This window comes from Hemibagrus wyckioides, linkage group LG09 (assembly GCF_019097595.1).
Source record: "Hemibagrus wyckioides isolate EC202008001 linkage group LG09, SWU_Hwy_1.0, whole genome shotgun sequence".
Classification (NCBI taxonomy): Eukaryota; Metazoa; Chordata; class Actinopteri; order Siluriformes; family Bagridae; genus Hemibagrus; species Hemibagrus wyckioides.
The window spans coordinates 8,965,675-8,979,433 of NC_080718.1; the positions used below are offsets into that span (position 1 = coordinate 8,965,675).

Sequence of the window (13,759 nt, forward strand, 5' to 3'; positions counted from 1 at the left end):
CAGATCAAAGCTGGGAGATTACTGATGAAACTATATGCAGTAGCTTACAAATATATGTTTGACCTGATATCAGCAAATTCATATGACTAATATACCTCATTTTAAATAAAATGAGTTAATAATCTGAGATATCTTCAGACTGAGGAAATGTGACTATATGTTCTATATTTAATCTGAATGTTCTTCTGAGTAGTAACATCTTCAAAAAATGAATGCTTTTACTGAACAAACAACCAGGTTTAAGATCTGCAAATTCATGAAAGAATTCAAAATATGGTCCTGGGAACAATTAGTGCAATCAGCTGAGTAGACTTATTTTAATTTCAAATTAAATTAATATTTATCCCTAATGAGCAAGCATGAGGCAGCAGTGGAAAGGAAAATCTCCCTGACATGATATGAGAAAAAAAACTTGAGAAGAACCAGACTAAAAAGGGAACCCATCCCCATTTGGGTGTCACTGGAAAGTGAGATTATAAATTATAATGTCCTTTCTACAACAGTTTAGTCAAGTGGAGTTGTGCAACCAAGAGCTCTTGATCAGCATAATTTCTTAGTTCATTTTCCATTTTACACAATCATTTACACAATAGTCTCCAAGTGGTTAAATCCACAGCAGTTTCGTAGGTTGTCCACATAGAGCCATTCCCAGCAGGAGAGTGCACTGCCAAGTGTCAAGACTCCAACCAGAAGTAGGGCATCAGGATAGATCAGGCATGCTCAGAGAGAAAAAGCGGTCACAGTGGGAGCTCAGTAGAAGCATGTGTAGCTCAACAGAAAGAGTTAAGAGAGAGAGAGAGAGAGAGTATTAAGTATGCATGTATGACAGACTCCAGCAAGACTAGCTATGACAGCATCGCTTAAAGGTTGAGCCAGAAGGTGACACAGACATGAGGGCTTCCTGGGACATAAAGCGTCCATTCACTTCACAGTCAGCAAACCTGGCTGAGATATGAGAGTGGTAAGGAGACATTATCCAAACATCCCAGTACACAGAAATGGCTGTTGATTTGGTTACGACAACTTTTTGAGAATTTCTACATTTTTGTTTAGCTTGGGGAAGATACAGGCTAAATATGTTGGAACCTAAGTCTTTCAAAACTTCTCTAATTATCTATAAAGCCAACATTTGTTTTGGGGCACCACCTGGACATCCAGCAGTTCAGCAGCTATAACCCCCACATCACCATACTGTGTTGGAAGTTGGCCATAATTTGATCAAAATCTTTTTTTTTTCAATTCTTCTTCTTTAAATCCTTTAAGTGTCCTGATATGTCATATCCTATATATTATGCAGCAAAAGCTAAAGGTAGCAAACAAGATTTTATTTTGTTTAAACTTTGTTTAAAGGTTACTGAACATCAGAAATGAGGAAATATTTCAGTAACAACTTTTTCCTTAGTATATGTCCTTTGTTACATTTTTGTATGTGATTCTTGTACTGTTAGCTTATATTAGTGTTTTATCAGTTCATTTTTTATTTATTTATTTATTTTTTTTTTACAAATGTCAGTGTTCATAATGAGACATCTCAGTAACTAGTGCTCTGATAGAATCATTTGATTATCTGTGTGCTGATAAAGAACTGTATAGAGTATTGAGAAATGTGTAAAAAATGCTAATTGTTGCTCCGAGTTCATGCTCCACTTTGTTTTAAAATGGTGAACACCCAGACAAGAACAAGGTCCATCACCTGCCCCCCACCATTCATCTTGCAAACCAAACCCACAAGAGGACTTCACATCACTATTTCTAGTTGAGCCTCTGTTTTTTTGTGTGGTCTAATCATATGTATTTGGCTGTAGACATCACCTGGCATGCCTCCAGGGGCAGACAAGGGTGGCATTAAACTCTCGTTCATGAACAGCACACATCATAAAAACCCGCAAAAATGATTCTTACCTAAATTAACAATTAATTATTTTTGTTATTTATTACATTGTATATCGTTCAGATAATTGCAGAGAAACTTTTAGAAAGGCACTGAGAACAGAAGAAATGGAAGTCTTTAATAAATAAATGGCATAAATACCATTTTGTTTACATGCTTTTAAACATCAGAAGAAACAGAATATCATGAATGTTAATTTCAGATAAAAACAACAAACTAAAGAAAATAGAAAATATCATACTCCAAGTATCCAAAACATACAAATTTTCAGTGCATTTGTGAATGTTTTATTTAGGCTTCCCATAAATCATTTAGCTCCTAAAAACTATATGCTGTTTACTATTTGTGTTGCAGTACTAGGGTCCTGATCTTTAGGATATGTGACTTGTGTGGGTTAATAGTTTTTCTCTTACCTCCCAATAACATGCAAATGAGAAGAGGTGAATGAAAGTGTCTGTGCATTATGCCCTGAAATAGACTGCCGTACCATCCAGGGTATTCCCCACCAAACAGCCAGTGTTCCTTGTATAGACCCAAGATCCACCAAGACCTTGACCAGGTTAAAGGAGTTACTGAAACTGATTAAGGCTTTTATTTGCCTTGGTTTGCAAGGTGAAACAGAATGATGATTAGCCTTAGACCACAATAAGCTGAGCTGAGAATGTCTCAAGTATTGTATCAAGTTGTATGTAACTGCAAAGACAAATTACAATTTTAGGAAAGGATACAAAACAAAGAAAGTGGAGGCTTCCACAACACATGCCATTTCTGTGCAATATTGAACAGCCTTTAAAGTATAGAAAAGGGAAAACAATATATATAAACCAACATTTTGAATGCATCTTACAATAAACTATGCATTACCATTTTGAACAACACATTTAATTCCAACAGTTGACTTCTAAATAGTTGACCATCTATTTACAGAAAACAAAAAACTGTGTAATATCTCGTGTTTAAGCATCAAGCCCTTTCTTTTACATCAGGCTGATGTACACCATCCTATACCTGCTACTGCTTACTCAATACTTATTCTAATAGTAGTTTTTCCATTAAGGAAAAATATTTAACCAGATTACTTTTTACATAAGTAAGCCTTCAGAATTGTACCTGATCACTGTATAGGTCTCAAAAGCTTTAATGCCTGTACTGTACCCCCAAATTTCATACCCATTAGTAAATGCTATTGCTTTGAGAGAAATGGCTAACATTCAGTAGAATGAAGGTATGGATAAAAATTAACAGACAATGAAAACAGCAAACAAACAATCTTCCTTTGGGTTAATTTTTCACTTTTGGTCAGTAAACCATTTCAAAATGTCTGAGATATCAAGCTCAGCTCTAATCATCAGCAATGAATAAGCAATAATCCTGAAGGTATAATAAATGACACTTGGGATGTGCACGTTATTTTACAAAGGGAGTAGATTAAAACAACACAAAGAACTTTCCAATGGGACATACATACAGAAGGAGCAACTATATTAAAGAACTTTCCAGTGGGACGTACATACAGAAGGAGCAACTATATTATTCATAAAACAAACAAAAATTGTACATGATATGACCCATGGTGGGACACCTGCCCATCATATCCATACACAAGCCTTGTCTCACAGTTGGAAGCATACAATTGTATAGCGTGTCTGTATACTGTAGCGTTACAATTTCCCTTCACTGGAACCAAGGGGCCCAAACATAATCCAGCATGACAATACCCCTGTGCATCAAGAGGTCCATGAGGACATTGTTTGCCAAGGTTGAAGAAATCAAGTGGCCTGCACAGAATCCTGACCTGACCTTTGGGATAAATTGCAACCGCACCCCAGTACTTGTCACCCAACATCAGTGCCTGACCTCACTAATGCTCTTAGGGCTAAATGAGCAAATACAAACAGCCACATTCCAAGATCTAGTGGAAAGCGTTTCCAGAATAGTGCAGGATATTCTAAAAGCAAATATGTGACTATGTCCGGAACAGTATGTTGAAAAAGCACACGTTATTGTCAGGTGTCCACAACCATTTGGCCATTGGCTGTATGTCCTTGTTAACCATTTCCTTTGACACATATTTAGATTATAAGCACCATTAGAGAAATTTGGGGAAAGCTGTACATAAAAACTCATCAATATTCAGAGACTTCACATGCATTGCATTACAGAGATCTGACACACAACATATTCCAAGTGCTTCTTGAAAAGATCATAAGAGGAGAGCAGAGGCAAAATGAGGTGGTTTGTTTCAGTTTGACTTTGAGGAAAGGCAAAGAAGGGTTCCAGAGGCATAAAAAATGATAATGAAGGAGGTGGGTCAAAGCTCATGGCAGGAATCCGATCAGTACCAGTAGCAAATACGAGAACATCCTCTAGTGATGCAGCACACTGTCCATCTGGAATAAAAGGAGATGACAAATGTAACTTAAATGTCTTTATAAACAATCAATAAACAATCAATAATGAATTATCACAAGTTAGATTGTTTAAGCACTATTATGCACTAATTAACAAAGGTTAAAACAAAAAAAAAGAAAAAAGCAAACCTTCACACTCATGTAAGTATTGCTTCCAGAAACCCAGTGTCACATATTCTTTTGCTTTCTGTTCTTCTTCCTCGGATAAACGTGCAGTGAAAAGGGAAAGCATAGTGTCTGCAGTCATTGTTTCTTCTGGGCCACAAAAAATTGGGCAGAAGACCTCTGGACATGCCTGGACTCGATCAAACACACCTAATGTTTTAAGGCCTTCACAAAATCTACAAAAAAAAATCAACCAAAGAATTTGATTATAACTAAATTATTACAGAGAATCAACAATTATTACCGTTTTTGCAAGGTCATGTCACAGGACAGACAGAGGTTGATAGGAAAGAGCCTGTAGCTATATGGAGCCCCCAGGATTACTGGGCTACCACATTTCATACATTGCAGACACTCATTATCACTCTGTTACTGAACATGCACCCATTTATAAAACAAAAACCCACCAACACCACACAATTAACCAGATTAAACAACCTGTTTATACCATCAGAGCTACAAATTTATAACCGTATTATAATGTTCATGTACAGTGGACAATAAAATTCTACCCTTGTTAAATTGCAGTTTTGCTCAGAATGAACTAATCACATTCAGAATGAGGCGATTCTGATTAACCCAATATGATCAGCTGTTTCTGTAGGATTTTCTTGACATCATCTTGGTTTCTTCCAACTGCTTTAGCCATGGTCCACAAAAAGCTTACAAAGTATGTTTTGTCTCTCAATTTTGAACATTACTGATCAGTAGAGGGGTAAAAAAAAAAAGGAGAAAAATTTCCAAAACATAAAGTTGCTCCAAGGAACAGAGTAAAGGCAATAAATGGAGAAAATGGGACACCACAGTAACATCACCAGAAACAGGATTTCCTTCCAAAATTGATGAACAAACAAGAGGAAAGCCTATCAGGGAGGCTACCAAGAGACCTACAACAACAGTTAAGGGAGCTCCAGGCATATCTGGAAAATCTTGGTCACACATATTTGGGCTATAGGGTATGGTGGCTAGAGGGAAGCCTCTTCCAAAAAAGAAAGAAAAACAAAAAACACCAACCAACTTTTTGCCAAATGTGGCAAGGTCGAAATTTTCGTGCATAACACTAAAATGCACAAAAAGTTCAAAATGGAACAAAAACAAAAGAACACCATACCCTTGGTGAATCACTGTGGTGGCAGCATCATGCTATGAGGCTCGCTTCTTCTTGAAGTGGGGGAATCATAGGTAGATCTAAAATCCATTACAATTTTGGCACAAAACCTGCAGGTCTCTGTTAGACAGTTGAAGTTGAATATAAAAGTTTACCTTCTGGCATGATTACAATGCAAAGTACAAATCGACAAAGGAGTGGCTCCAGTAGATGATATTTTAGAATAGCTCGGAGCCCAGATCTAAATCTTATTGAAAACCTTTGGAATTACTTAATGAGGGCTGTGGACAGGAAAGCTCCTTGAAATTTCATAGATTTTTGCACTGGAGCATTTTTGCAAGGAAGAGTGGAATAAAATTGCCACATTAAGATGTGCTACGTTAGTAGACCCAAGAGGACTGAGTGATCTATTAAAAGCAAAAAGAAACTTTCAGATGTGTTAAGGAGTGTGCACACTTACGCAACAAGTGTTCTAATTTTTTTTTTATCTTACTTTATCACTTCTGGCATGATTTATCTTTTAGATTACAAAAACATGCCATTTTCACAGGGGTGTATAAACTTTTCATATCCACTTTTTAGTTTTTCTGTTTGAGGGACCAACCTTTGAAGAGGCAACTGCATTCTTACGACGAAATAAAAGTTTAGAAGGTCCTCCAGCAGCAGGTTTTTGTCAGCCAGTTTAGCGATCTTTCGCCAGCAGCCAGCTACTTGCAAATAGTCCATCATGGACAGAACCACTTTTCTCAGTTCCATCAAAGAGCTTGACTGTGCTATCTGAAACATATTAGTTTAGCTTTATGGTTGCATGGAAAAAAAATTGCCTCCAAGGTGCATAGTTTTACAAGGTTTTGCTAGAATGATAGACTGTAAGGTGTACCTTTTTGACTGCTTGTTTTAGCTTGACATCTCCAATGTCTTCAGCAGTGAACTTGTAGTCAGTGGGGTAATGAAACAAGCTGTAGTAGAGCGCACGAGAGAAGAAGGTCACAGGTGGACTTCCATGGACCAGAGAAAGAGCCAGCAGACTGCCAATCTCGAAATACAGATCATCTCTCAGAGCTGTACACAACAATGCTGGCATTAGAAAGCCACCCTTAATATTTGAGGTAAGCTAATCTTTTACAGGTTTGGTGCCTGGAACAGTTCACAGATATTACTGAAACAAAACATGAGGAGTAGAGCACAAATAATTTGTGCTGAAATACAGCATAGCAAGTGTAATTATAAAATCAGAATGAAAAATGTACACTGAACTTGAGATTTACAGGAAAACAAGCAAAATGTAATCAAAAACCTAAACAAAATTTAGGAATGCTAGATGTGCATATACAGTATTTACTGGCAACTTATATGCACATTTCTTTGCACCACATTCTAACATAAACAGAAGTTTGCATTCAGATCTATGCCAATAAAAATCAAATCACATCATGACTGTGTCATTAAGTTGTCATACCTTGTGAGTTGAGAGCCAAGATTTTAGTGTTGGGAGGTCCCTCAAAGATACTCGAATTATTTAATTGCTGCAGGAGGAGTCTGAGGAAGCGGCGCTGTGTGTCCACCTTTTGGCTCTGCTTTTCTTTGTTGAAGCTCACGGATAGTGTGTGGCAGGGGTTGAAGTCACTCTGCCGCACAGCCTGAAGGGCAGCTTCAACCACCCCATCGTTTTTCACCAGCACTGCAGTGATCTGCTGCGTTGATATTTGAGTGGCCAGATCCCTTAAGATCTCGGAGGGACTTGTGTCCATACAGAACCTGATATGAACAAAAACTGCTATGACACCTTCCTCAAAATGATGTATTCTGAGTAAATAATATTGAGAGACCAAGCAAACAAATCGCAGTAGACTTACCTTTTAGCGATGAATGATGATCGAATGCTGGAGAGACATCTTTTTATTAGCCTTTTCTTCTCTTGTCTCTCTGCTAGTGGTGATTTAACATGGTTTGGCAACGTAGACACTGTTACAAACCAAAGGTAGTGATTAAGTTAACTGTTAAACACAAGTTAAAAACAAAACTTGTTACTTAAAAGTAAGGCAAAGCTTTAAATTGTTAGAGAAGCTGAAACAAATATTTCGTTTTAATCACTAATAATCACCGCGAGGGGAAAAACAGCACTTTGAGGAATACATCTCTAAACCCCAATAGGGCTGAGAGATAGTTTGTTTAACTCACCTGTTCCTTCAACAGCAGCTTTGCAATCATCACAACTCCAGTTGGTAGCATAAAGCTTGAGAGAAGAACATTTTCGGTGGGTTCCACTGGAGCCGCAAAACTTACAACGAACAATCTCAAAAAACCTATTACCCCAAGAAACAAATGTTAATGAAAAGCTATTTTTGTGAGCAATTTAATCACGATTCATAGAACAAGAAATTCATAGACCTTTGCAAATGTTTGTAAAATAGACATAATGCTAAAAATCTATAAAAAGGCAGTTCACACTGTGCTTAAATCTGGGTTATCATTGCTCTAAACCCTGATTTTAACCCTGGGTGGATGGACGTTTTACATTTGTAATTTAGAAATAGGGCTCGCAACGCTGTTTACCCAGAATAATTAACCTACCCTCCGAAGCAGGGTTAGCACCACTTTTGCGGTGCCAAATGTTGTGAAACATTGTGCCTGTGAGAATGTTACAGATAGATGCTTAGCAACAAGACAGGATATCAGTCTTTTATCTAAAACCGGCCATGCACTCTAATTTCCTAGTCTTCATTTACCCAGGATTTATTATAACAGGGACTTAACTATTTCAAGTGCAAAAAGCCCTTTTCCTCGTAGTTTTAACACTGACATATTTATTAATTTCAAAGCTTTGTTGCAAGTTAAACCGATAAACATTTTGTAACTCCGGGTTTAACTCAAAACAGACCAAATTATGTTAATTGAGTTCAATGAACAGAATGTTACACTGCAATACAAACAGAGTATCTTGATTAAAAATGATGAACCCTTCTGTTCGCTTACCCTGACTGAGCACTGTAACTACGACCTTTTTCACAGGAACATTTAACAGCATCACAGTGCTCATACACCTGTAACAGTTCCCCAAAAGCATTCTCTTCCAACTCCCATGATGCATCTCTGAAAGGCAGAAATGAATTTCTATGTAACTTAAAGGCTGATGGGGCCCTTTAAAACTTTTAAACATTTTGATATTTGTTAAATGATCTTTGAAATGTTAAATATTATTTGTTTGGCTGAATACAGAAACTGTATACCGTTCTGGTATGTGTATGCCCATTCTGAGCATTTCTTGCTGGAATTGGTCAGAGTTGTTGCATAGTGTACATCTGAAGAAATACAAGGCAGCACTGTGGGCCTGATTCTGTGGAAGATAATCATCAAACTTTTAACTCCCCAGCAGTGGTAGAAAAAAGATAAAGATAAAGTGTGTGAGAATTTAAATATTGTAGGAGGTTTACCTGAACACAGTCCCTATGAAACCAACTTCCATGACATGCAGGGCACTTGAGCACAGAGTAGGAGAGAACAGGCTTGATGGGCTCCAAGCAGACGGAGCAGGACAGAGGCAGAGTGGGGCTGGAAGAGCAGATCTGAGTGGGACGATGCTTTCTGCAAAAAGATCTAACAACAAAAAATGACATGATCACATGAACAAATACAACAATGTTTAAATCCCTTCACTCCATTTCAAAAGGTATTCCCTAATATACCTATTATTATTAAAAATGAGTACTAAAAACAGCAATAAGGATAAATATGTATACATGATTTGGAACCATAGTGTGGTTTTTGTAATGAATTACAGTCTGGTTATGTTTGCATTTACTACATCAATTCGCATTTTTCAGCTAAATGCATTCAATGTGGATTTGATGATAGCAGCATATTCCTACATAAAATATAACTGTGTAGTTTCAAGCCAATATTGCCCCAGGGTGGAAACATTGCGTATTGGAGTCAATTCAATTGTTGCAGTAATGTGTGAGCCAAATGACATGAAATCAGTAGTCTGTATTTGACCTATCTCTCATGCTCACTCTCTCTATATTATATATATATATATATATATATATATATATATATATATATATATATATATATGCGCCCCTACGTATGCCAAGTCTGCAAAATTGTAATATTTTAAAAGAAAAAAATAATAATAATAATCTTATAAATTGCAGTATGTTTTTTATTTAGTTCTGCCCGGAATAAGCTATTTGACTTAACAGATGTTGAAGTTACAAGACAAAATAATAACTGAATTTACACAAATGAACCAGTTCAAAAGTTTACATCCTCTAGACTTTGTTGTTACTTGGATGATCAACAACTGTTAAATTTGTATATATTTCTATATGAAAAATTGTTTGTCCTAAGCATTTTACACTGCCTTCAGGTCCTGCACTTTCTTTGCTTTTCCAGCATCTACTGCATATTTGGCCCCTTTACAACTGTTGCTATGTGATTTTGAGATCCATTTACCCTGGTTGGGGTAAACTGTTATTATTTTGTTTAGAGATCTAACATGTTCGATAGCTGACAAATACAATTAGAAGAATATAGTTTGAAACTTTTACTTTGTAGGTAGAAATGAAGCCCAAGATAAATTTACTTACGGAAACAAGTCAGTGAACTGGAAAATAAACTCTTGCTCTATTCCACAAGGAAGGTGGACCATCTGTCTACATTTTTTGATGGAGCAGCCAATGGACGCACCAGGCTTTTTACAGCCCATACAGCGCTGCATTAAAACAAAATAAATAATGTCTTATTCACAGACATATGCATTCTAAGATAGACCATAGTCTAATATTCAAACACAGGATGTCAATTTACCAGCCTTGAAGATCTATGGACCTCCTTTTTGATGTCATCCACCAGAAACCCATGAATGCCTTCATGGTCCTCTCCTCGCTGGAATATTCCACTAGACATCAGCTGCAAAATGATTTGCATGGGTTTATATTTACTCATGTGACTGATACTTTATGCTCAAGGAGCCAAAGAGAAACAGTGTTTATTTGTCACATATACATTACAGTACAGTGAAATTAGCATGTCTTGGTAAGTATTTGGGGTCAGAGCACAGGTCAGCATGGCACCCCTGCAGACAGAGTTAAAGCTACTTTCAAACATACAGCGGTGTTGCAAGTTGCCAGTAGGCATTCCTACTACTGGTTGCAATAATAATAATAATAATAATAATAATAATAATAATAATAATAATAATAATAAATATATATTTTATACACACACACTGGTGCAAGAGAATTTGTATTTGAGAAAAGATGAAGAAGAAAAAAAAACTTCTCAACTTCATTGTGTCGCTGGATACACCCACATTTGGTTATCACTGGTCACTACTAATGCTCATGCCACCAGAAGTCACCAGCTCTTGTTTAAATTTAATGAGCTCTGATCACTTTGCTATGTTCACACATACAGATACTCACAGCAGTATGTCTGAAATCAGCATAAGAGCCTTGTTCAAGGGCCCAACAGTGGCAGCTTGGAGGTGCTGGGACTCGAACCCACAAACCTCTGACAATAATCTAGAACCTTTAACCACTGAGCCACCTCTCTCCTACAATAAAAAAACAGTCTCTCTGACATTCCCACGACTTACAGTCACACCTGTCAGATAGCGGTTTACTTGCTTTGTTACCAGCAAAGGATTAGTCCAATACACATAATATTTTGAAACATTATATACACAAGTACTGCTCCTTACCAAACAGAAATAGTGCACAGTGAGTTTGGACTCCTGAAGCGTCACCTTCTCTCCGTATTTGTCTGGGCAATCATCACAACGCTTGCAGAGCTCACAGACTACAAAAACACAAAAAATACACCACACTTTGCTTGTCAAATGTCGGAAGATCAGCTCGAAATCTGCAGTTTCATCTTTAATCTTACAGCGTGATTAATAAATATACACTGTTCCACTGACAACTGTGTGAAGGTTCTTCTTCTTCTACTACATCTACAGTAAATACACACAAAGCAGAACACCACATACTTTCATTAATGGAGCCATCCTGTTCAACACCACGTGTCTTCGTCTTCGGCTTCATTTTTTTTTTACCGTCAACTAATTATAAGTGTTTGGTTTGTACGACAGCCTGCAGTATAAAAACAGACGCCAAGTCGTATTTCAGTTAACGTTACTTTAAAACAACGTCTAGTTTCTGGACAATAAACTAACAATATTTGGCTACATTTCTCTTTTTAACAAAAATAAAACCACTGGAGGTGTGTGCTGGAGCAGCAGCAGCGGTGTGTACACAAACACTAGCTGTTTAAACACAGGAGACTTGTTCGCCTGATCAATGTCAGTGAAAACGACGTCTTACTTAACGACGATATTACTGAACGTCCAGAACGCGAGTACAGAAATAAAACTGAATCAAAAAGTCGTCCGGGAAAAAAAAATCCGAATTAAAAAGTCTGTCTTAAAAGTGAAATGTTTTTCTTCTGGAGAAGAAGCAGACTGTCGGGATAGAACTTTTTTAAAAATCCCTCTGCTTAGAAACAAACCCCAACCCACACCCGATTCTGATTGGTTAAATTCAAACAGAAACATCGTATGAAAATACTTCAGTCGTCACATCCGCTTCCGGCTCAAAGAGATTCACAGTAAGTAAAAGTCCTGCAGAAGTAAACGAAGTTGGCCATGTGACGATTAAAAACTAATACGCCGTGTTAATCTATCACCAAAACCAAATATTTTCATTAAAAATTTCTATAATTTAAAATTAAATTAGATTTTAATATATTCAATTAGATAAATTAGACTATTATAGAAACACACCCCTCCCCGTTTTTAATTAGACACAATTCAGTCGACAGCATTTCTTATACTTTCCGTTTATTCATAGCTACAAAAACTGATCATCAGAACGAAATCGAAACCTCTGGGTTTATTTACTATCTGGATTGATTTCTGGATTGACAGCGAAGCACAAACTGACCTGTCGAGCTCAGATGTGTAATAAGAGCAATTAAACACTGTTCCCAGGTTTCAGAGGCGTTATTAACATAGTTTTCTAACTAATTTATTAATTAATGTCTGCTCTGTGTTATCTGTGTGATTTCTACAAGCAGATTTGTTCATCTTTTTCGATATTTTCCAGTTTAGTTTAGTTTTCCAGCATACACACACTGACCCAGTGGCCTCCAACACTTTTGTTTGAAACAGATCATCATTTGACGACTGCTTATTGAGAAATACAAAATAAAACAATTAAGCAGGCGAACTGACTCCAGTGTCAGTTTACCTTCATTGCATACCGGGTTTGAGAAGTGGTTTTGTTTGTGTTTTTACTGGTCGCTCTAATTTCAAATACTAATGATGATCTCATCTTCCACAAGGCAGTATAAACCTAATGCAAAATAGCGAATATCGCTCTGTCTGACTCGAACCTTGCATAATTAATGAGAGTTTAAAAGTCCTTGGAGAAAACCCAGTAATTTTTTAAAATCCATATTATCTCATCCGCCTCGCTTAAACCATATTAAAAAAGCCTCCATTCTGCAGCGCTACCGGTAATGTCCAGTAGATGGCGATAAAACACAACAATTCACACAGTTCTCACTCAGACTCACCACCACAGTCTACATCAGATTCTGTCCAGTTCCTGTTCTGGAGATTTAACCTACTTCAAATCGCTTAAGGCAAATCTGATAGAGAATATTATCTTCAGGCTTACAGAAGTCACCAGCTAGAGGGCCTCTGTGTTAACTTAAAGTGATTTCCTACAGGTTTTGCTGCCCAGAACCTTATGGAAACCTTTGTGTGTGGTATCCAGAACCTTAGTTTGTAGTTACAGGAAAATATATAAAAACCACATATCTAAAACATAAATATAAAAGAATACAAATATAAATATATAATTGCGTATGAATATGATAAAAGTATATACAGTATGCTGTAAATAAAAGCAAAGAACTTCTGGGATTATAACACAACGCTGCAGAAACAGTTCAGCAGACTTTCTCTTATTATTTGCCATTAAAAATGTGTAGCCCCTCTAAAATCAATGGCGAACTTTTCGTGGCAGATGTCTTTTACCCATAAGAGAAAATTACAAGCACGGATCATGAACAGCACTGAATTTGATAGACAAAACACAAAGCTGACTGACCATTTTGAAACAAACAAACTAACTAACTAACAAACAAACAATACAAACAACAAGAATCTAATGA

At 36.9% G+C, this 13,759-nt stretch overlaps 1 protein-coding gene across 1 annotated transcript; it reads right to left on the minus strand.

The window, feature by feature from the left end:
* Positions 1-1,983: 1,983 nt before the first annotated feature.
* On the minus strand, positions 1,984-12,081 carry g2e3 (G2/M-phase specific E3 ubiquitin protein ligase). Its single transcript, XM_058400012.1, has 14 exons — positions 11,571-12,081; positions 11,283-11,380; positions 10,388-10,489; positions 10,168-10,292; positions 9,010-9,172; positions 8,806-8,912; positions 8,552-8,668; positions 7,757-7,881; positions 7,432-7,540; positions 7,035-7,333; positions 6,456-6,637; positions 6,180-6,352; positions 4,432-4,643; positions 1,984-4,281 (listed from the first exon to the last, which is right to left on the minus strand). Exons 1-14 carry the CDS (start codon positions 11,623-11,625, stop codon positions 4,034-4,036), a joined length of 2,115 nt encoding a protein of 704 aa, XP_058255995.1. The 5' UTR covers positions 11,626-12,081; the 3' UTR covers positions 1,984-4,033.
* Between the last annotated feature and the right edge of the window lie 1,678 nt (positions 12,082-13,759).